This window comes from Chiloscyllium plagiosum, unplaced genomic scaffold (assembly GCF_037043375.1).
Source record: "Chiloscyllium plagiosum isolate Xiang-an unplaced genomic scaffold, Cpla_swu_hap1 HiC_scaffold_4, whole genome shotgun sequence".
Classification (NCBI taxonomy): Eukaryota; Metazoa; Chordata; class Chondrichthyes; order Orectolobiformes; family Hemiscylliidae; genus Chiloscyllium; species Chiloscyllium plagiosum.
In genome coordinates, this window is record NW_028270142.1 from 10048130 (window position 1) to 10072838 (window position 24709).

The 24709-nt window shown below is 41.2% G+C and overlaps 1 protein-coding gene across 3 annotated transcripts in view; it reads left to right on the top strand.

Moving 5' to 3' along the window:
* sulf1 (sulfatase 1) overlaps window positions 1-24709 on the top strand; it is a 388338-nt gene that overhangs the window by 295887 nt on the left and 67742 nt on the right. For all 3 annotated transcript variants that reach the window (XM_087985955.1, XM_087985957.1, XM_087985956.1), the window contains exons 7-9: window positions 5491-5660; window positions 23488-23638; window positions 23877-24052. In XM_087985955.1, the coding sequence (XP_087842081.1) occupies window positions 5491-5660; window positions 23488-23638; window positions 23877-24052 (497 nt within the window). The remainder of the gene's footprint in view (window positions 1-5490; window positions 5661-23487; window positions 23639-23876; window positions 24053-24709) is intronic.

Below are 24709 nucleotides of genomic sequence, written 5' to 3' on the forward strand. Positions count from 1 at the left end.
AGAAAGTAGCATTTACTTCTACTAAAGACAATGTCTATGGCTTTAGCTCCTTGACAGCCCAGTAAACAGACTATTGCCATGTACCACATGCAGTCCATGTTTTTGATCTAGTGACTGTGCGTGCTAATTTAGAATTGTTCTTCTTGATTTACATTTTCCTGTTACTTCCCGTTCACCAAATCTAGAAAATTAAGCATTATTAATTTGAAATGGTGTTCACAACTCACTGAAGGTACTTTCAGCTGGATCCAGGAGGTAGATGGTTCTCAGGACAATATTATAAGTTTGTGCTTTCATTGCCAAATCCTACCCATCAGGACTGTTTAGCAGGAATTTAGGTGTCTCACCTCAAGCTGTTATACTCAATACATTTATTGGGTGATAAACACCGAAGTGAATTCTCAATTCATAAAATTGTTGAATAATATTTATAATGTGAGGATTGAAGCCTGTTTTCTCAATTTAATTTCTATTATTAATTAATTTCTTTTTTTGTTCAAGTCACTAATTGTTATAGAGTTATAGAGGTGTACAGCACGGAAACAGACACTTCGGTCCAACTCATCCATGCTGACCACACATCCCAACCCAGTGTAGTGCCATTTTCCAGCACTTGGCCCATATCCCTTTCAACCCTTCCTATTCATATAACCATCCAGATGTCTTTTAAATGATGCAATTGAACCAGCCTCCACCACTTCCTCTGGCAGCTCATTCCATACACGTTTGAGAATGTACCACCCTCTGCGTAGAAAAGTTGCCCCTTCGGCCTCTTTTATATCTTTCCCCTCTCACCCTAAACCTATGCCCTCTAGTTCTGGTCTCCCCCACCCCAGGGAAAAGACCTTTCCATGCCACTCATGATTTTATAAACCTCTATAAGGTCACCCCTCAGCCTCCGAAGCTCCAGGGAAAACAGCCCCAGCTTATTCAACCTCTCCCTGTAGCTCAAATCCTCCAACCCTGGCAACATCCTTGTAAATCTTTTCTGAACTCTTTCAAGTTTCACAACATCCTTTTGATAGGAAGACCAGAATTGCACGCAATATTCCAAATGTGGCCTAACTAATGCCCTGTACAGCCGCAACATGACCTCCCAACTCCTGTACCCAATGCTCTGACCAATAAAGGAGAGCATACCAAATGCCTTCTTCACTATCCTATCTACCTGTGACTCCACTTTCACAGAGCTAAGAATTTGCACTCCAAGGTCTCTTTGTTCAGCAACACTCCCTGGGACCTTATCATTAAGTGTATAAGTCCTGCTAAGATTTGCTTTCTGAAAATACAGAACCTCACACTTATCTAAACTAAATTCCCATCTGCCACTCCTCAGCCCATTGGCCCATCTGATCAAGATCCCATTGCAATCTGAGGTAATCCTCTTCGCTGTCCATTACACCTCCAATCTTGGTATCATCTGCAAACTTACTAACTATACCTCCTTGCTGAAAAGTAGTGGACCCAGCACCGATCTTTGTGACACTCCACTGGTCACAGGCCTCCAGTCTGAAAAACAACCCTCCACCACCACCCTCTGTGTTCTACCTTCTAGCCAGATCTGTATCCAAATGGCTAGTTCTCCCTGTATTCCATGAGATCTAACCTTGCCTACCAGTCTCCCACAGGGAACCTTTTTATGAATCTGCTTACCCTTCATTAAGGGAATGCATTGTCTTTGAATTTCTGTTGTTATTTTGCAGGGTCTTGACTAATGCTTTGTCCTGTAGCCAACAGGACAGAGAAGTGCTGAAGCATCATCTGCGCTGGTTGGTTGGTCATGGGAAGGCACAACTGCATATTTGTTTTTCTGTTGGTTTGTTAATTGCATTTAGCATTGCTTCACCAAGTAAACCTGATTGGGAATTCAGTTCAGCCTGTATCTCTATGATCTGCATACTTGCATTTGGATATCTGACCTTCAGCAACATTCCTCTCATTTCTTCCTGCATGACATGGTTTTCATCAAATACATGCAGACACCAACCTTTATTCCTTATGCTATATTTTATTTCCTAATCTGGCAAGTTTACTCATCAGATAGCAGGGTAACAAAGCAGATTAAAGAGACTTTTATTTAAAGCGTTGTGAAGCTTTTGTTCAGCTCTCAGAATGAATTTTCAAGCGCATATAAATTCAGTTTGAAGATACAGAAAATTTTAAAAGCTGAGACAATTCTCAAAATTTAACATTTACGGTTTTTGCCTTGAATTTCCCCAACTGCTGAATAAAAGAATTGTCACCTAAACCTTTTCATTTCCTTCTGTTTCTCTCTGCTAAAGCAAGCTGTGCCCAGGAGTTATATAATTGTTTTTGACGTTGCTGATATTGGCAGTTTTGGTTTTGCCAATTATCTTCCAATCTGATAATGTTTCCCACAACTGGAAGTTGTTCTAAGTCAAATGAAGCTCTGGGTTTGAGGTCAAGAACAAAATTATGTTACCATTGTCAATTTATTGACAGGAAGTTAATGAAATCACGTTTGATGCATACTTTTGACGTGCACTAGGATACAAGATACAATAATCTCCAAATCAGACATAAGGAAAACCTCCTGAAAGGACACAAAACCTGCTCAGTCTCTAATCATGGTTCAGTCCTCAACGGCCCCAGTATTTAAAAATAAAAAGGATATCCGATGAATGGGACTTGGTATAAATTGGGGAAGCTGGAAGGAAAGGTTTGGATGACCTCAATGTTGTAGGGAATGGAAGATGGAGACCGACCAGATGAGCATTGAGATCAACAAGTCGAGAGATAACAAAAGCATGAACGAACATTCCAGCAGCAGTTGAGGTGAGGTAGCAAGAAAGCTGCTCAATCAGTTGGAGGTGGAAGTAGACAGTCTTAGGAAAGACACTGAGATTGTAAATTGCTAGATTCAAAGTTTGTGGCAGGGAGCAATGAAGTAGTTTTAATTTTTCCAATGTTTAGTTGAAGGGTATCTCTATTTAGTTCTGGTTGTTGGATAAATATAGTGAGAAATAAAGAAACATTGAAATGAGGTGAGAGGGAGCTGGAATAGATGGAATAACAACAGGTGAGTTTGACCATAAAACTGAACAATGGAGGAAAAAGGTTACAGCAGAATAGAATAATCAACTGTATTAGAGACCAGAGAAGAACGAGGAAGTATAGCTCCCACAATCATACGCAACATCATCTGTGACTTCAATAACAACTGTGTCAGCTTTGAGGGCAGGAGCAAGTCTGATTGGAAAAATCCAGATCTTGAGTTTCAGGAAAGATATGCAAAAAACTTGGGAGATGACAACAAGCTCAGGTACTTTTAGGATAAAAGGGAAAGTGGGGACGGAGTGGTAATTTGCAAACTAAAGGTTGTTTCTTTTGAAGAGGATGGTGACATGACAGATATGAAGAAGGGAGGAACATGGTCTGGCTAATGCAGTTGTCTGCTACGATATTCAAATTTTCAGCTCTTAGAATTTAGGGACTGGAAATTATACAGCATCTGAGGGCTGGACCAATGACAGTAATGGTTTTAATGGGTGAAGGTGAGAGTGTTTGGGGGGGATCGGTAGTGGCAGAAACATTACGATGAACGGAGGACCAGCAGTTTTGAGAATTTGAAAATGTGTTAGTAAGAGATTTTGAGGAAAAAAAAATTCCAGGGACCAGGAAGAAAGTGAGATTGAGAGGTTAGCATATAAGAAACACAAAGGACATAGGCTCTTTCATAAGTTTCAATCAATGACTGATGATTTGATCATGAAAGCCATTATCTTGCAGATTGGTTTTAATGCACCCTATTTCAGCAACATACTTATATGGAGAGCTGATAGCTCAGGCCTGATTCATGAGGTTGTTAATGAGACAGACTTTAGATTGGGTAGAACAGTAAGAAATCTAAATACATGTATTGATTAGCATATGTAGGCTTTTGGGAATAGTAAGAGATAATCCATTGGCAGATTTCTCAAATAATACGTGTGGGGAAGAGAGCTTGTTTGATCACTCCATTTCAATGATAAATGTGAGCTTAGGATAGGGTTTATTAAGTTGTGTAAGAAACTTCTTTGATGTAGCTGCAGTTTCAAATCACAGACCAGTCATCGCTGTATCGGAGGTATATAAGTGATGGGATAGTGGTCATTCAATCAAAGGCACATTCCTCATGGTAGCCAACGAAGATGTCAACAAGATTCGGGTTGAATTAGCCTGGACCTGGGCCCGTGAGCCATGGCAATGCCATCTTTTTGAACATGTTAACAGATGAATGTCAATCTCCCATGGCTGTGCCCTGACCAATTAAAAGTCTATTTGTTTGGACCGAAAAGTAAGATTGACAGTTAACAGTTCTTGCTGCATCTCCTTGCCAATGACGGCCCAACTAATCAGTACTGTCTTCTCATGCTGAATAATTTGGTACTTTTTTTGTATTTCTTGTATCCAAGTCCTGATAAGTGCAAAGTGAAAATTGACAATTTATTAATAAAACCAAGAACTGTTGATATTGGAAATGTGAAATAAAAACATAGACTATTGGAGAATCTGATAACACCTGAGGCGAGAAAGCAGAGTCAATGTTTCAGATCCAGTTACTCTTCATCAGAAGTGTTCTGATAAAGGGTCACTTTCACCTTCTTGTCTCCTTTTAGTACAGTTCAGGTAGTTTTCCTGTTACTAGCCTCTTAACTCTCTGCTGCCTTCCTTTTTTCTGTCCCATGACTCTCCTTTTCCCCTCCACTCTCTGCTTTCTTCTTCTTTCTCCTCTTTACACTTCATCTCTACCATTTGATCTCCTCTTTTAATCTCTCCTCACCCCCTCTCTTTCATTCTCTCAAAAATGTTAGCAAGACCAATGAAGGCAAACGTGCCAACCATTTTCTTCACCACCCAGTCTACCTGCGACTTCACTTTCAACAAACTGTGCATCTGCACCCCTGGGTATCTTTATTTGGCAACACTCATGAGAACCCTAACATTATCTGTATAAGTCCTGTCCTGATCTGCCTTTCCGAAATGCAACACCTTACATTTCACTAAATTAAACTCCATCTTCTTCCTCACACTTGGTTGGCCTAAATGTTGCAGCTGGTCTTGATTATCTGTGAGCGACACTCTGGAGAGCACTGAATCATTTCAACGGTTTCAAAGACAGGAATTTCACATCCTTTTAGTTCTGGCATTAATTCATCGACGTGTCAGTTTCAGGTTTTCTGGATACGTTTGAAGTACTGAATGGTTTTTTTGTGGCAGACACAATTTCTATCTGATCACGCGTCAAAGCTGTTCCACTTCCTTCTGCTCAATTCTCTGAATTAATTTTGCGGTAATATTTCGCGGCTTGGAATTTTGTTATTATTAAAAGAAATTAAGCATTGCAATCTTCTTTATTGTTTGATAAAATTGCTGCCTCAACATTTGACGTTTAAGACAAGTGTCTTGGATTTCTGAAGCATCCTGTGTGCTTATTTAAAATAGTCTTTTCTCAGGGCAGTCATAAATCATTGTTACTTTCCTTTTCAGGATTACTTTACAGATGTGATCACAAACGACAGTATCAATTATTTCCGCATATCCAAGAAGATATATCCACACAGGCCTGTACTGATGGTCATTAGTCATGCAGCACCACATGGCCCTGAGGATTCGGCACCACAGTTTTCAGAGCTCTTCCCTAATGCCTCACAGCACATGTGAGTAAAGCTTCAGACTTTAGCAACAATACTATGCACTTAGAAAAGTGACTTTATGGCTGAAGGTATTTTTCTTGCAGTTAACTAAATAATATGGATTTTGCACCCCTCCCATCCCAGGAGGTGTGAAGATTGGTATGGCAGACAAATAGGACAGATGTCAGAGGTAGTCTCTTTACTCAGAGAGTAGTAAGGGCATGGAATGCCCTGTCTGCAACAGTAGTAGACTCGCCAACTTTAAGGGCATTTAAATGGTCATTGTATAGGCATATGAACGAGAATGGGTAAAAACAATGACTGCAGATGCTGGAAATCAGATTCTGGATTAGAGTGGTGCTGGAAAAGCACAGCAGTTCAGGCAGCATCCAAACCAGAATCTGGTTCCCAGCATCTGCAGTCATTGTTTTTACCTCGTTGATTTTAACCCTACTGCGAATCCTCTTGCAAGGATGCCTGCCTTGAAGAAGTTTTCCTCCTCTCTCCCACTGCAACTCCCAGGTCATTTCCTCTGCCCTGCAGCTCTTCAACCATGTCCTGAAACAAACTTGGATGCTGTCTGAACTGCTGTGCTTTTCCAGCACCACTCTAATCCAGAATATGAATGAGAATAGAATAGTGTAGGTTAGATGGACTTCAGATTGGTTCCACAGGTCGGTGCAATATTGAGAGCCGAAGGGCTTGTACTGTGTTGTAATGTTCTATGTTCTAGGTAATCCCAGCAGAGGGAAAATGGGCTTAGGTGGGTTATTCTTCAGAGGGTCAGTGTGGACTTGTTGGACCGAAGGGCCAGTTTCCACGCTGTAGGGATTCTATGATTTGATTCTACATCGATATGGAATATAAAATCACCCTTGGAAATGCGGGAAATTCCCAGCTATAACTGAAGTCTCTAGAAGGCTGGTAACGAGTTGAAAGTAATGCAGTTTACACCAAATTAGTTCATTGTAGTTGCCTTTTCCCGAGCATGGGAGATTTCAAGACTAGGAGCCATCTTATTAAGGTAAGAGGAGAGAGATTAAAAAAAAGACAAGAAGGGGCAATTTTTTACATGCAGGGTGGTTTGTGTGTGGAATGAGCTTCCTGCAGAAGTGGTGGATGTGGGAACAGTTACAAGGTTGAAAAGACTCTTGGATAAGTACATGAATAGGAAAGGTTTAGAGCGATATGGACCAGGAGCAGGCTGGTGGGACTAATTTAGTTTGGGATTATGTTCGGCATGGACTGGTTGGACCGAAGGGTCTGTGTCTGTGCTGTATGACTCTGTCTCTGACTCTGACATTGACACCATGCTGACCGCCAAACTGTGCACCCCACCCCCCCACCATTTATTTTGGTCAGCATGGACCAGCTTGGGCTGAAGGGCCTGTCTCCATGCTGTAGGACTCTATGACTCATTGCATCCCTACTAAGACTGCATCCAACATAACTGGCTGTGGTATAGCCATCAGAAAACCATGGATGGGCTTCACTCACGTTTAATGATGCTCCATTAAATCCAGACTGCAAAATATATACTATAGCCAGCCCCTTCATTAATATTCACTTACAGTAGCAGATGACTGAAGTGTTAATTGCAATGTATTGAAATAGATCATATGGTGTCAGGTACATTGTGGTTTGACCTGAAACTGTATTTCAGAATTGATCTCACACATTTGGGTTCTGCAGAATGGTCACTGGCCCTGAACCGTTCACTCTGATTTCTCTCCACGGTTGCTGCCAGACCTGCTGAGTTTTTTCAGCAATTTTTATTTTTGTTTCGCACATTTGGGAGTTGATTTAAGTCAAGTCAAGTGGATACGATGGAAGTTCCCTCTCTTTGTTGCTTGTAAGATGGCCTCAATCCAGTTGCCAGTGCATACTACACACACCAGAAAGCTATTCTTAATTTTGCATTATGTTTGCAATCTAACTTGTGGAGACTAAGGCTTGGCTATTGCAAATGAAAATAGATTGTAATTATGCAATAGGACATGTCTCTTGAAGGGTAGAGGTATCTGGTGTGCAGTATATGTGCCATGAAAATCCCCCGGTCTTGCTGCCTTCTGAGCTCAAAGCAAGGTTCGTCATTTGCTCTCCATGTTTACCGAAGGTGATACTTGCAGCAGAGTTAAGGCTCGTGAGATTGGTTCCTGACATGGGATGGCTGCGTATGATGAAGGCTGAATTAATTGTGACTATGTTCTGTGGAGTTCAGAAGAATGGGAGTTGAAATGTACAGAATTTTGTAGAGGGTTAATGGGCTATAATTTATTCTTTGTATTCTTTATGTAGTCATTGTTGGCTTGGCCTGCATTGGTTACTTGTCTGTAATAGCCCTTTAAAAGTTAATGTTGAGCCAACTTATTGAACCGCTGGGAGTTCATATAGTGCAGAGATATGCACAGTGCTGATAGGAAAGGATAGGCCAATGCAGTGTCAGATTTATGACCCCAAAACAATGAGGGAATGGTGATATTGTTCAGGAATGTGTGTCATCTGTAGGGGACTTGAAGGTAATGATGTCCCTTGTTGTTCTAGGAGGCAGAGATTGTGGGTTTTGAAAGGTCATTGAAGAGGGTGAATGGACAGAATTGCTGCAGTGCATCTTGTCATTGGTAGGCACTGCTGCCATCGTATTGGTGGTGAAGAGAATAAATGTGAAGATGGTAAATGAGGTGCCAGATAAGCAGTCACTTTGTCATGGATGGTGTCAAGCTTCTTGAATGTTCTTAAAGCTGTATTCATCCAGATATGTGGAAAATATTTAATCATAGCCTGTACTTTGTAGATGGTGGACATGCTTTAAGGAGTATCTTAGCATCTCAATGCAAACTTCCCGTCTCAAACCTGCTCTTGTAGCCACAGTATATGTGTGACCAGTCCAGTTCAGTTTCTGGTCAATAGTAACCCCTCAGATAGTAGAGGGATTCAGCCTTGGTAATACTATCGGATGTCAAGTGAAAATGTTAGATGGTCATTGCTGCGCACTTGTGTGTCATGGATGTTACTTGCTGTTTATTAGCCTAAGTCTGAACACACGCAGTCCCAAGTCTTGCTGCTTAAGAACACATCGCATCAGCATCTGTGGGATTGTGAATGGTGCTGAACTATACAAACTACCAACAACCATCCCACTACTTCTGCATAGAACATAGAACATTACAGTATAATACAGACCCTTCGGCCCTCGATGTTGCACTGACTTCTGACCTTACATTGATGAAGCAACTGAAGATGTTGGGTCTAGCACAATATCCTGAGGAGCTCCCGCAGAGATGTCCTGGGTTGAAATAATTGTCCTCCAATGGACACCAATTAGATTCCTGCAACTAGTGGAGTGTTTTCCCAGATTCCCATCACCCTCAGATTTGCTGGAGTGTCATGATACCACAATCAGTCACAAAAAAGGTCTAAACGGCAAAAGCAATCATTCTCACCTCACCTTTGGTGTTCACCTAGTTTGTCCGTGTTTGCACCAAGGTCAGGAGTTGAATGGCCATCAGAGAGAAAATTACTGCAGTGTAAGTGCCACTTGATAACACTGTCAACATCATCTTGCTGATTATTGAGAGTAGAGACTGAGAAGATGGTAATTGACCAGATTAGATGGGACAAACCTGAGCAATTTTCCACATTTGCAGTAGAAGCCAGTGTTGTTTCCGTAGTGGAACGATCTGGCTCAGGACAAGGCTAGCTCTGGAGCACCCGTCCTCAATACCACTTAGAATCATAGAATCCATACACAATGGGAAACAGGCCATTTGGCCCAACAAGTCCACACCGAACCTCCGAAGATTATCCCATCCAGATCCATTCCCCAACATTTACCCCTGACTGATGCACCTTACCTACACATCCCTGAACACTACGGGCAATTTAGCATGGCCAATTCACCTAACCTGCACACCTTTGAATTGTGGGAGGAAACTGGAGCACCCGGAGGAATCCCACGCAGACACAGGGAGAATGTGCAAACTCCACACAGACAGTCGCCTGAGGCTGGAATTGAACCCTGGTCCCTGGCGCTGTGAGGCAGCACACTGAGCCACCATACCACCCCACTTCTAGAATGTTGTCAGGGCCCTAAGCCTTTCCAGTATTCTGGTGACATCAGCCATTTTTTTTTATATAGCAAATGGAGTGAACTAAATTGACTGAAGACTGGTGTCTGAGATAGTGGGAATGTCAGGCTGAAACTAAAATGAGTCATCCATTCAGCACTTGTGACTGAAAGATTTCACAGATGCTTCAGCCTTGCTTTTTGCACTGATATACTGGGATCTCCCATCATTCAGGAAGCTTTGTTTTTGTGAGCTTCCTGCTCTACTCAGTCTTTGACACTGAGAGATTGTTCCTGCTGGTTGACCAACCTAGCATGTCCTCAGGGCAACGGGTTGATCTTTTAAGACTGAGATAAGGAGAAATTTCACTTAAAGGGTTGAGAATGTTTGGAGCCCACTGCCAGAGAGCATTTGTAGGTGCTTCGTGATTAACAACATTTAAGTTTGAGATGGACAGATTGTTGATGTTTCAGAGATCAAGGAATATGGGGACATGACGAGACAATGGAATCATTGCCAAATATCAGCCTGATGCTCTTCAATGGGCCAGTAGTCCACTCTTGCCCCAACTCTTATTGTCTTATGTGTTCTAATTTGGTAAATACACCGAGGAAAGGAAAAGAAACCAGATAGATTTAACAGTATATCTCAAAAATGGCAAAGAAGGGAACGAGAGTACAGACATGTAGAGGCCTTCCCACAAATGCTAGATTCCTTGTTTTAGACATTATTAGATTTGAACTTTACGCTTCATAATCATTTCCCATCACATCAGATGGAGAACAGCCAAAGGCATTGAGTCCAGCTGTTTTCTGATCTAATTATGATTAGATTTACATTGACAGTTCATTGGTCATTTGCAGGTTAGTTGAATGATTAAAACCAGTTTTATGTAAAACTGAATGTTAGGTGAGGGCAAACTTTGCGACAGTTATAAAGAAAGGCTGGGACTTGTTTCACTGGAGCAAAGGAGGTTAAGAGGTGATTTTATAGAAATTTATAAAATAATGAGGGGTATAGACAGAGTTAATGGTAGTTTTGTTTTCCCTAGGATGGGAGATTTCAAAACTAGGGGGTACATTTTTAAGATAAGGGGAAAGAGATTTTGAAAAGACATGAGGGACAATGTTTTTGCACAGAGGGTGGTTTGTGTGTGGAATGAACTTCCTGAGGAAGTGATGCTTGTGGGTACAATTACAACGTAGAAAAGACATTTGGATGGATACATGAATAGGAAATGTTTGGAGGGATATGGGCCAGGAGCAGGCAGGTGGGGCTAGTTTAGTTTGGGATTATGTTCGGCATGGACTGGTTGAACCGAAGGGTCTGTTTCCGTGCTGTGACTCTATGACTCTGACTCCATGACTATGACCCTGTTGGTACTTCCAGGGTTTTCATGTAGCCATCATACATTACAAAATTGATGGCATACCACTGGCTGTGTATTGGTTTCAGGGATGTGTCGGTGAGATGCATTAGTCGTAAGGTAGGGGAATGGGTTGGGGTGGGATACGGTTTGGAGGGTCAGTGCGGTCTTGTTGGGCAGAAGGGCCTGTTTCCACACTGTAAGGATTCTGTGATTCTATGACATTCAGTGGTGTTACCATTGCTGAATCCCTCCGTAATCAACCATTGACCAGTAACCCAGTTGGACTTGCCATAGAAATAGCAGGCACCTCACTTCCTGACTCACCAAAGCCTATCCAGCATCTACAAAACACAAGACAGGAGTGTGATGGAATAGTCTCCACTTGCCTGGACAGGTGCAGCTCTAACAACGCCCAAGAAGTTTGACGCCATCCGAGACAAAGCAGCCTGCTTGATTGGCATCAGACCCACAAGCATCCACTCCTTCCAATACTGATTCTCAGTAGCAGCAGTGTGTACCATCTTCACGATGCACTGCAGAAATTCACCAAAGATCCTCAGTCAGCACTTCCAAACTCACAACCATTTCTATCTAGGACAAGGGCAGCAGATAGATGGGAACACCACACTACAGGGTACCCTCCAAGCCACCCACCATCCTGACTGGGAAAACAGCCCCAGCCTATTCAGCCTCTCCCTGTAGCTCAAACCCTCCAACCCTGGCAACATCCTTGTAAATCTCTTCTGAACCTTTCAAGTTTCACAACATCCTTCTTACAGCAGGGAGACCAGAATTACACTCAGCATCATCCTCACAATTCACTCTTCTCCCTAGCTTAGAATCATTTGCAAACTTAGAGATTGTGCCCTCAATACCCATCACCAAATCATTGATATAAATCTAAAAAAGCAAGGGTCCTAACACCATTCCCTGGAGCACACCACTTTCAACATCTCTCCTGTGTATGAAATGCCATCTGTGTCTATCCTCTGTTTCCTGACTTTTAGCCAGCTTCTAATCCAAGGACCTATCAATCCCAAACATTCCTAATTTACTAACCAAACTGCCATGTGGCACCGAATCAAATGCTTTCTGAAAACCCAAATATATAACATCCACAGCACAACCACTGCCTGTGTTAGCGCATCAGAGAACTCAATTACATTTGTCAGACATGACCTACCCTTGACCAAGCCATATTGATTGTCTAGTATTATCTTATTTTTGCCTAAATGTGTATTTATCCTATCACATATGATGGCCACCAACAGTTTTCCCAATGTTGATGTCAAGCTGACAGGTCTATAATTTCCTGGGTTACCCTTTGCCCCTTTCTTAAACAATGGCATCACTTTTGCAATCCTCCAGTCCCTGGGTCTAATTCTTTGTTCAAAGAGGCCTGGAACATTTGTTGTCACCAGCTCCTCAATTTGCTCCCTTAGCTCTCTCAGCGATCTCGGATGTATCCCATCTGGGCCTGGGGACTTCTCTACCTGGAGAGCTGCCAGTCTTTTTAGCATCTCTTCTTTATCCATCACTAAACTGCTCAGTTGCTCAACGCCCACATTTTCAACTGGTCCATCGTCACCATCTTCTAATCTGGTAAAGACCGAAGCAAAGTACTCACTTAGTACCTCTGCCATACCCTTTACTGCTTGTTCCTTGTGGGCTCCACTCTTTTACCATTAATATGTTTGAAGAACATTTTACTATTTCTTTCCACATAAGCTGCCATCCTTTCCTCATGCTTCCTCATAGTCTTCTTTATTCCAGCTTTAGCTTAGCTCTTGCTTTTGAGATCCTGTCTCTGATTTCTATTGATATTATTATTATTCCAGTTTATATCATGTGCCTCCTTTTTCCTTATTTTCTTATCAGCATCCTTAGTCTTCCAGGGTACTATAGCTTTGCATATCCTGTGGGTTTGAACCTAGCTTCTACTCTATTCATTTCTGTTTTGAAAGTCTCCCATTCCTCATCCAGTGTTTTATCCACTAAAATTCATTTCCAATCAATGTGCTCCAGTTCAACTTTTGCACCCCTAAAATCTTCCCTTTTCCTGTCTGTTATTTTAAGCCTTGACTGATTTTTATCCTTTTCCAACTTAATATCGAATATTACTGTATTAAGATCACTGCTTGCCAAATGCTCCCTCACTCTGATTAGATTAGATTAGATTAGATTACTTACAGTGTGGAAACAGGCCCTTCGGCCCAACAAGTCCACACCGACCCGCCAAAGGGCGGCCCACCCAGACCCATTCCCCTACATTTACCCCTTCACCTAACACTACGGGCAATTTAGCATGGCCAATTCACCTGACCTGCACATTTTTGGACTGTGGGAGGAAACCGGAGCATCCAGAGGAAACCCACGCAGACACGGGGAGAATGTGCAAACTCCACACAGTCAGTCGCCTGAGGCGGGAATTGAACCCGGGTCTCTGGCACTGTGAAGCAGCAGTGCTATCTTCTCCATTTAACCTGTATCATTTTCTGGGAACAAATCTAAGACAGCTCCCTCCCTGGTAGGTTTGGAAATGTACTGTTGCAGAAAGTTGTGCTGTAAACATTGCATGAATTTCTCCCTTCTGTGTCCCATACTTCCTTTTCCCCAGTCTGCCCCAAGGGTAATTGAAATCGCCAACTGTCACATCCCGACTTGTCCGACTATCTCTCCACCATTTGGAGTTCTGTAATAAATACCCAATAAGGTCACTGCTCCCTTGTGATACATTTTCATAAGTTCATAAGGTTTAGGAGAAAAATTAGGCCATTTGGCCCATCAAATGTGCTCTGCCATTCAATCATGGCTGATACATTCCTCACCCTCAATTTTCCTCTCCATATCCCTTCAACCCATTACCAATTAAAAATCTGTCTAAATGCTCCTTAAATTTACTCACTGTCCCAGCATTCACCACACTTTGGGGTAGGGAATTCCACAGATTCACAACCCTTCAGGAGAAGTAGTTTCTCCACACCTCTGTTTTAAATTTGCTACCTCTTATCTTAAGACAATAACCTCCCGTCCTGGAATGCCCCACAAGCGGAAGCATCCACTCCACGTCTATTTTGATGTGCCTGCTTTGATTTGTTTAAACCTTCAAATATCTTTGGACATTCCTGACTGAATTCTCAATGGGGATTTATTCTGAAGTACTGTATCCCTGCATTCTGAGAGACCTAGACAAATATATGCATTTCTGTTCAATAACAAAATATTTTAATCCCTCCTTCTACATAATGTTTCACTGACACTTCATTGTCTGTGGCGTAAGCTTTGTGGGATCTGTGTCTTCTGGGCCTTAAAGTTTTGTATTTGTTGGTCTGACTCTTTCAGACTTGAACTCTGGCAAGCTGTTGACCTGCAGGTGCTCCTATGTTGAGTCTGAATTCCGTCAACAGCCCTTGTGCCTTCCAATTGATGGTTCTGAACCTACCTTACTTCTGAATCAGTGTTACACGATCTTCATTTCTCTGGGAATTTTGTCTTTGCAGAAACTTTTCTTTGTTTTTTTAGGGGTGATGTTCATCAATTTCTAGAGTGTCCCAACTCCCCACGCTTATAGCATTCAGCTCCCCCTGCTGAACGTCCACTGTACTTGTGATTCTGTTTGGAGCCAAATCTTACACAATCTATTGTTGTTGATTACTGCTCTTTTGGCATGAGGATGGATTAAACAGATTGGGTTTGTTTCCACTGGAATTTAGAAGAGTGAGAGATGAAGTGATTGAAATATTCAAGATCCTAAATAGTCTTAACAGGATGGATGTGCTATGAATGTTTCCTCTTGTGAGTGAGTCCAGATCTAGTGGACACTGTTGGAAAATAGGACAAAAGTGAGGACTGCGGATGTTGGAAATCAGAGTCTAGATTAGAGTGGTGCTGGAAAAGCACAGCAGGTCAGGCAGCATTCGAGGAGCAGGAAAATCGACATTTCAGGCAAAAGCCCTTTCCTGAAGGCAGGGAGCCTCCAGGGTGGAGAGATAAAACGGAGGGGGGGGGGGGGGGGGGGGGTGTTGGGAGAAGGTAGCAAAGAGTTTCAGTGCAACAAACTCACTTTTAGAACACTACAGGCAATTTCTCATTGCCAATCCACCTGACCTGTACATCTTTGGATTGCGAGAGGAGACCAGAGCATCCAAACAGACACGGGGAGAATGTGCAAACTCCACTTGCCCAAGGCTGGGATTGAACCCAGGTACCTGGTGCTGTGAGGTAGCAGTGCTAACCACTGAGCCACCATGACGCTTACAAGATGGCATAATTTCAAAGCCAGAGGTCTCTCACTTAAGACTGCTGAGAAGGATTTTTTTCTCTCTGGTCAATGAACCTGTGAATTCTATACTGCAGAGGCTTAAGTATATTCAAGGCTGATATAGATTTTTAATTAGTAAAGAAATCAAGGGTTATGGGGGGAAAAGCAGGAAAGTGGAGTTGAGGATTTGAGTAATTTGGATAAGATAGAAAAGGTTTGAAGGAATATGGGCCAGTGGGACTAGTTTAGTTTGGGATTATTTTGGTATGGACCGGTTGGACCAAAGGGTCTGTTTCCGTGCTGTATGATTCTATGACTGTTATAAGGTCAGCCACAAACTCATTGAATGGAGGAGCAGTAGGGCAGAATGGCCTATCTTTGTTCCTATGTCTTATGATCTTATAATTAGATTAGATTCCCTACAGTGTGGAAACAGGCCCTTCGACCCAATAAGTCCACATCGACCCATCGGAAGAGTAACCCACCCAGACCCATTTCCCTATGACTGCTATATCCAACACTAAGGGCAATTTATCATAGCCAATTCACCTGACCTGTACATCTTTGGACTGTGGGAGGAAACCCATGCAGACACAGGGAGAAAGTGCAAACTCCACACAGGCAGTCACCCAAGGCTGGAGTCGAACCTGGGACCCTGGTGCTGTGAGGCAGCTTGCTAACCACTGAGCCCCATGCTGTATTGTTTAAAAATATCAGGAAAATCTGCAAGCAGCATTTTGTAAACAGGGATACTCATTCATAAAATTGGGAAAACAGCATTATAAATCGACGAAAAAAAAACCCACATGAAAAATAACACTGCAGAAGTGTTTATTAAAAACAGTGTTTTGAAGATACATTTTAATACAAGGAGCCTGGGGATTACGATAGAAAAGTTGAAGCCACAGGCAGGAACATGGGAGTATGATGGCTATCTCTGATGCCTGGAAGAAAGATGGGCAGGATTGGCAACTTAACGTTTCTGGTTATAGGTATTCACATGCGATAGAGAGGGGTGTCACAATAATGATCAAGGAATCAATTATCGCAGAAGGAAGGGATGATATCTTGGAAGGATCATCAAAGGAAGCCATATATATTGAACTAAAAAGCATAAAAGCATAAATGCACTATTGAGTGTGTAACATGGATCTCCAAACAAGCAGGGAGTTATAGAGGATCAAGTATGTAATCAAATTTCAGGGGAATATAAGAATTAAAAAGGCAGTAATAGGAATCTTAACTACCCAAGTATTAACTGGGATAGCTTTAGTGTGCGAGTTAGGGAGGTGGGAAAACTTTTAAAATTGCATCCGGGGGAGCTTTTTTAACTAGTATGTAGAAAGCCCGACAAAAGAGGTGGCAGATCTGGACCTAATATTCAGAAATGAGCCCAGGCTGGTGGAAGGCACATTTGTTGGGGAACATTTTGGAGATTGTGACAATAACTCAGTTAGATTTAGGATGGTGATGGAAAATGGTCAGAATGGACAGAAAATAAGAGTTCTAAACTGGAGAAAGGCTAATTTTGCTAAATTCTGTTATTTCAATGAACCTCAAAGAAAGACATTACCAGAATAAAGAAAGGAGGATTGACTGGACATGTACTGCAACAGTGTGGAATTTAACTAAGATTAACTATATACTCTGCCCTTGTTCGTGGAATCCCACTGACTCGTATTTGTATTGCTTAAATAAATTTATTGTCCAGGGCTGTATTATTTCTGACACATTATTGTGAAAAATTTGACTCAGTGTGGATTATCAGACATGACACACAGAGAACAGAGATTATTAACTGTCAAACTTTGATGTGTGTTCGGTTAATAACATTATCCCTAGTTTTCCAAAAGATTCAAGCCACATTTGAATAGGCTTCCTGACTGTGATAGCAGTGGAAAAAAAGCACTTCCATGATTGCTAGTACTAATCCATACAAAATTAACAAAAACGTATGAGGCCGTTACATTGCCTGTCAAACTGTTGTTAAGGAAAGCACAGGGGTTACACTTCAGGAGGGATTTCTTCTGACATCACAAAGGTGAAGGAATGCTGAAACTCAATAGTCCATCAACATACCCTCACAGTCAAAATCGAAAGCCTTTGCTATGGCATTGATTGGCCTGTACAATATATTCAACTCAGCAGACTAGTCCTACTAATCTGCTTTGCATGGGAGACTTAAGAAGGTGTCAAATACTCCTTCTTGTCTGCTGCAGGTGACCCCAAGAATTCCAAGCAGTTCCATAGAAAACTGTTCCTATGTTTCACAATACATTTTAATGGTTTTTTTCGAGTGTGTGGATGGATCAGTCAACAGCTCATTAGGTTGACGTACAGAAAAGGCAAGAAGAAGGTTTTCTTTCAGGGAATGACTAAAAGCTGGTTTCTGTAGCAAAGACCATGAACAATCTGTTATGAAAACGTGCCCTGTCTTACCAAACTATTATAAAGAGTCTGTAATACTGACATAATTAGTGAGAACAATTGTTATGTAGGACTTTGTAATATATACAAGTTCCATTACAATCCCATCTTCCCTATCTTCATTAAGTTTATAAAGCATGATCGTATCAATACATAATACAGGAAAATCACACATTGACCAATAGGTTTAATGCCGTTTGATTCCCTCACAACTAAGCAAGTCATATGACTGAAGAGAAACAGATGACTTCACAATGCTCTTACAAAAGTCACCTCAACACCGAAAGGAGTAGCTCTAATTCAGTTGCAGCGCCCTCTCCTCAATAACTGTATTACCTCAGAAACAACAGAAACTCGATTTTCAAATATTCATCTGTTTTTTCCATGACTTTGCCTCTCCTTCTCTTTGTAACTAAGATCCTGCATTTCAATTCTGGCCTCTTCTACATCTTCATTTCTCATCACTGTAGCATTGCTGGTTACTCTCTCACTACCTAACCTCGAAACTCTGCAACTTCCTCACTAATCCTCTATGTCTCAGTACATTTTTCTCCTACTTCTAAGTTGTTCTTTGAAATCTCCTATTTTGACAAAGCTTTTGGACATCCGTTCTTTATTTGGTATACGTGATTTGGAGGTGCCAGTGTTGGACTGGGGTGTACAAAGTTAAAAATCACACAACACCAGGGTATAGTCCAACAGGTAAGCCTGTTGGACTATAACCTGGTGTTGTGTGATTTTTAACTTTATTTGGTATATTTTGTCTGATAAAATTCCAGGGCACTGCTTGAAGTATTTTACTGTGTTAATGACACCGTATAAATATGAGCTTTTGTCACTGAATCTTAAAATATTGTTTGTGTGAGACATGAAGATTTAATATGCCCACATTTAATTCCAGTGATAATGAATATTACTATGAATACTATTATGTTGCTATGATGATGTGGCAGATTTAGATCTTCTGTGAACACATTGTTGATTTCCAATTGAGAAAAAATAAACCATTGATTGTTGGGATTAAGAAAAAGTGGAAATGTTGGAAATCTAAAATTATGTACAAGAAGTAATAAATGTATGCAAAAGCTCTGTAGCATTTTAAAAAAAGGTGGATAGATAGATCTGATGTCGACTCTTCATTAGAATTGGAAACTAGGAAGATGAGTGTAATGAAGTATTGTAGTAGATATCTGCTGGTGCTACTTGCGAGTTTGGAGTGTACTTTTGCTTTATAAGGATATCATGTACTGCATAATGTTCCATTGAACTGATAAAAGTACAGCTGTGTATAAATTAATGTACCACTTGAAGACCACAAGTATAATACCTAGGCATTCCTAAGGCCAGTTAGAGGATGATTTCTCATTACAGGTTGTCAGATAAGGAGAGGTTGTACTAGCTTCCTTTTTTATATCATGATGACTGAGGAGATGCTATTTTATAGTAGCAATCAGCCAACCACCTTCCTTGTTGGATTAGTGATGTACTGATCAACTGATCAACAAGCAGCACTTGGATCTTGAAAGAAATTTCCTATTTTCTTTACGAATGTTTCCTATTCTGGTTTACTTGTGGATAACTAAAATCTTCAATTATCACTCTATTGTGAATGTGCATCTTTCAAATTTATCTCCAACTTCCAGTCTTTATTTCTTTTTCACTGTTCTACCATCAACAATATATTTTGACTGATATGATTGATCCTTTAGCTCAGTCCAAAGGGATTCTATTAAACTGCTGTACTACTTAAATTTAAGGGGATAGTCAACATGGCTTTGTGCATGGGAAATCGTGTCTCACAAACTTGATTGAGTTTTTTGAAGAGGTGCCAAAAAATATTGCTGAAGGCAAAGCCATAGAAGTCGTCTGTAAGGACTTCAGCCAAGTGTTTGACAGGGGCTTCCGCTTCTTAGACTGATTAGTAAGGTTAGATCACGTGGGATCCAGGGAGAGCTAACCAATTGGATAAAAAATGGGTTTGAAGGTAGGAGACAGAGGGTGGTGGTAGAGGGTTGCTTTTCGAACTGGGAGGTCTGTGATCAGCGGTGTGCCACAAGGATTGGTGCTGGGTTCATTGCTTTTTGTCATTTATACAAATATTTTGATTGTGTGTAAAATAGGTCTGGTTAGTAGGTTAGCATATTACACTAAAGTAGGTGGTGTAGTGGACAGCGAAGAAGATTATCTTAGAGTACAACAGGACCTTGATCAGATGGGCCGAGGAGTGGCAGATGGTATTTAATTCAGATAAATGTAAGGTGTTGAATTTTGGTATGGCAAACTAGGGCAGGACTTATACAGTAAATGATAGGTCCTCAGGGAGTGTTGCCGAACAAAGAGACCAAGGGAGGTAGTTGCATAGTTCCTTGAAGGTGGAGTCACAGGTAGACAGGGTGATAAGGAAGGCATTTGGTATGCTTGCCTTCATTGGTCAGAACATTGCACACAGGAGTTGGGATGTCATGTTGCGGCTGTACAGGACATTGGTGAAGTCACTTTTAGAATATTGCATGCAATTCCGATCGCCCTTCAATAGGAGGGATGTTGTTCAACTTGAAAGGTTGCAGAAAAGATTTACAAGGATGTTGACAGGACTGGAGAGTTTGAGTTATAGGGGGAGGCTGAATAGGCTGGGGTTATTTTCCCTAGAGCGTCAGAGGCTATGGGGGGACCTTATGGAGCAGCTCCGCTTCAAATGGTTTCACAAAGTCCGTCCTTAGCTTCATCAGAAAATAATAGTTAGAATCAGAAGGTAGCTGTTCATTCAATCTTGGGTGTTCTGGCTCTTTGGAGGAGCTATCCAATTAATCTCACTTCCCTACTGATTCTCCATAGCTGTGCAAATGTTTCTTTTTGAAATACTTATTGTCTCCCTTTTGAAGGTTATTCACTTATTCAATATGCCTTTTTAGGCAGTACATTCAAGATCATAACAAATACTGTTTAAAAATAAACTCTCCTCAACTTGCCTATAGTTCTTTTGTCAAGCATTTTCAGGAAAAGTAGCACTTTGTGAATCTCCACTTTCCATTTTAAATCAATTAAAGGTAGATTGTATTGCTATCGTTTGAAATAAATCTGATGTTTTCTGCACTATCTGAGGACTACCTTGTTGCTTTTTTAATAATAGGGCACACCAATATGCAATCACGTCCACTATCACTCAAAATTCCATTGCCCCAGCCCCTCCCACCCTTATTCATACATTAGCCTAAGTACACTATATATGTGATTCCAGTAATAGGCCTATAAGGTTAAACCTGTTTCATTCAATTGATCTCGTATGTTAATGACAAGGGTGAGATGATCATTCCATTAAAAAATGGGAAGGTTGATGTAATCAATGAATGGCATATCATAATTCTCAGTCCTTGTCAAAATTGAACTCACTAGTTGTTAGAATATGGTGGAGATGCATTTTGAAATCTGAAAGTCTCACTGTAAGCTTACAGTAGCATTTGTGATGTTCCAAGCACAGAGTCCATCTGGGATCCTCCTCCTTAATGATATCAGTCCATGATCTGGAGCCAACAGATACCCGAGGCCTTCTATCTTCTTAAAGAATTCCCTAACAAGACATGTCATCTATTGAAAAGTATTTCACTTTCTGATAATCAGCACAAAACTACCTCATCTTGCGCAGCAAGCAACCAATGGAATTGATGTAGTCTTTTCTATTTCTCCAGCTACGACGTCGCATCCTTTTTTGGCCAAGTGTTTCTCCCCACTTTATGCCACGCCGTATGTGTTCTGGTTACTGAAGTATCTGAGTTGAACTAAGGGCAGGGATTCTGTGCTGTAGGTCTATATGAGTCTGTGACTTGGCACTGGAGATATATGAGATGTGGTGCAGAAGTCAGAAGAATGATAGAGGTAGCAAGAAGTACTTTTGTGCAGATGATGGATATATTCACAACAAGAAAATTCAACTTTGTATTGGGGAGGAAAAAAGCTCACGTAAGATGCAACGTTTTATCCACTTTCCTGGACACCTCAGAAACTTGGACAATAAGTCAATAAAGAAAATAGAGACCTTTGAAATGTGCATTCTAAGATGCGAGTTTTCATTCACAGATCATAAGACAAGGGACTCACTGCCTGTAAAAATGTAGAGGCAGAAACCCTCATAACATTCAAGAAGTATTTACAGATTCACTTGTGGTGCTAAGGCAAACCAGGCTATGAAGCAGGTGCTGGAAAATGGGACTAGAATTGATCAAGATGTTGGAGATTAGAGACGAGAGTGTGGTGCTGGAAAAGCACAGCAGATCAGGCAGCATCCGAGAAACAGGAAAATCAACGTTTCGGGCAAAAGCCCAAATAGAACATAGAACATAGAAAAATACAGCGCAGTACAGGCCCTTTGGCCCTCGATGTTGCGCCGATCCAAGCCCACCTAACCTACACTAGCCCACTATCCTCCATATGCCTATCCAATGCCCGTTTAAATGCCCATAAAGAGGGAGAGTCCACCACTGCTACTGGCAGGGCATTCCATGAACTCACGACTCGCTGAGTAAAGAATCTACCCCTAACATCTGTCCTATACCTACCACCCCTTAATTTAAAGCTATGCCCCCTCGTAATAGCTGACTCCATACGTAGAAGAAGGTTCTCACAGTCAACCCTATCTAAACCCCTAATCATCTTGTACACCTCTATCAAGTCACCCCTAAACCTTCTTTTCTCCAATGAAAACAACCCCAAGTGCCTCAGCCTTTCCTCATACGATCTTCCTACCATACCAGGCAATATCCTGGTAAACCTCCTCTGCACCCGTTCCAGTGCCTCCACATCCTTCCTATAGTATGGCGACCAAAACTGCACACAATACTCCAGATGCGGCCGCACCAGAGTCTTATACAACTGCAACATGACCTCAGGGCTCCGGAACTCAATTCCTCTATCAATAAAAGCCAGTACGCCATATGCCTTTTTCACCGCACTATTTACCTGGGTGGCAACTTTCAGAGATCTGTGTACATGGACACCAAGATCCCTCTGCTCATCCACACTACCAAGTATCCGACCGTTAGCCCAGTACCCCATCTTTTTGATACTCTTACCAAAGTGAATCACCTCACACTTACCTACATTGAACTCCATTTGCCACCTTTCTGCCCAGTTTTGCAACTTACCTATATCCCGCTGTAACCTGACACATCCTTCCTCACTGTCAACAACTCCACCGACTTTCGTATCATCCGCAAACTTGCTCACCCAACCTTCTAGCCCCTCCTCCAGGTCATTTATAAAAATGACAAACAGCAATGGTCCCAAAACAGATCCTTGCGGAACACCGCTAGTAACTGCACTCCAAGATGAACCTTTACCATCAACTACTACCCTCTGTCTTCTTCCAGTCAGCCAATTCCTAATCCAAACTTCCAACTCACCCTCCGTATTTGTTCAGCAACACTCTCTAGGACCTTACCATTAAGTGTATAAGTCCTGCTAAGATTTGCTTTCCCAAAATGCAGCATCTCGCATTTATCTAAATTAAACTCCATCTGCCACTTCTCAGCCCATTGGCCCATCTGGTCTAGATCCTGTTGTAATCTGAGCTAACCTTCTTCGTTACCCACTACACCTCCAATTTTGGTGTCATCTACAAACTTACTAACTGGACCTCTTATGCTCCCATTTGAATATAAAAGCAGTAAACTGCTAATTGAGAAAACATTTTAACCAGTTGTGTTGAACTTTGTTTATTTTGTTATATTTTAGTACACCCAGTTATAACTATGCCCCGAACATGGACAAACACTGGATTATGCAGTTCACAGGAGCTATGAGGCCAATCCATATGGAATTTACCAACATTCTCCAGAGAAAAAGGCTGCAGACACTTATGTCAGTGGATGACTCTGTGGATAGGGTAAGTCGCATGATTGAGCCAATTAATGTTCAATGGGAATTTGACTTGTATGGAAGTACAATAGAAAACAGGATGCCTTTGAACATTAAAACAGGGAGGACAGACAGCTCTGCTTCTTTCAGCAGCTACTTGGTAAAGAATGATATTACAGAATAGCAATTTTCATGAAAATATTTCCCTTGCTTTTTTTTTCACAACCATTTAAAATAATAATGAAACAACTTCTATTATGCTTTAGATATTTCAGATGCTTGCAGAGACTGGGGAACTGGACAACACCTATGTCATCTATACTGCAGACCATGGTTACCATATTGGGCAATTTGGACTGGTAAAGGGAAAATCAATGCCATATGACTTTGATATCCGAGTTCCTTTCTTTGTGCGTGGACCAAATGTGGAACCAGGGTCAATGTAAGGGATTATTTATGGAATTAAGGGATTATTTATGGAATTAAGGGATTATTTATGGAATTTTCAAGCTGACAGGAGTCGCTGAGGATTCTATTTTATAATATACACTCTGAGGCAAACTGTCACTTTGCACAGTCACTAATCGGGCTTTCACACTTTGTTACAGTAGCATCAGCGAGTTACAAATATTATCAGAATTTATCAGAAATATCAACTAACATCAAGTGTTGGAAACCTGTGAGAAAGTTAGAAGAGAAATGCCTCCTTATAAAGTCTATGACCAATTAAAATAGATTGGAATCACTCAGCTCCAAAGCATTGCTAACATAAATAAAATAGTAAACATTATTGACAAATTAAAGAAAACAATATTGATATTAATATAATAATTGTATTGAAATCACTGATACTTTAGTGAGATCTCAGAGAGCAATCAACTCTGATGGATCTGCATCCCAGCAAAATCAACACAATCAGAGGTAAAAGGGAGAAAATTGGCCAAAAAAAACACAAAGCTATTTATAAACCCATCAATATTCCACCCACTTTGCCGGAGGCTCTTTCTGTGGTTATGATTCTTGAGAGGTGGCAGCCTTCCAACGCTTTATTCAATGAGCTGTTCATTATGTGTGAGCTAGAGTTAGCAAGTTAATTAGT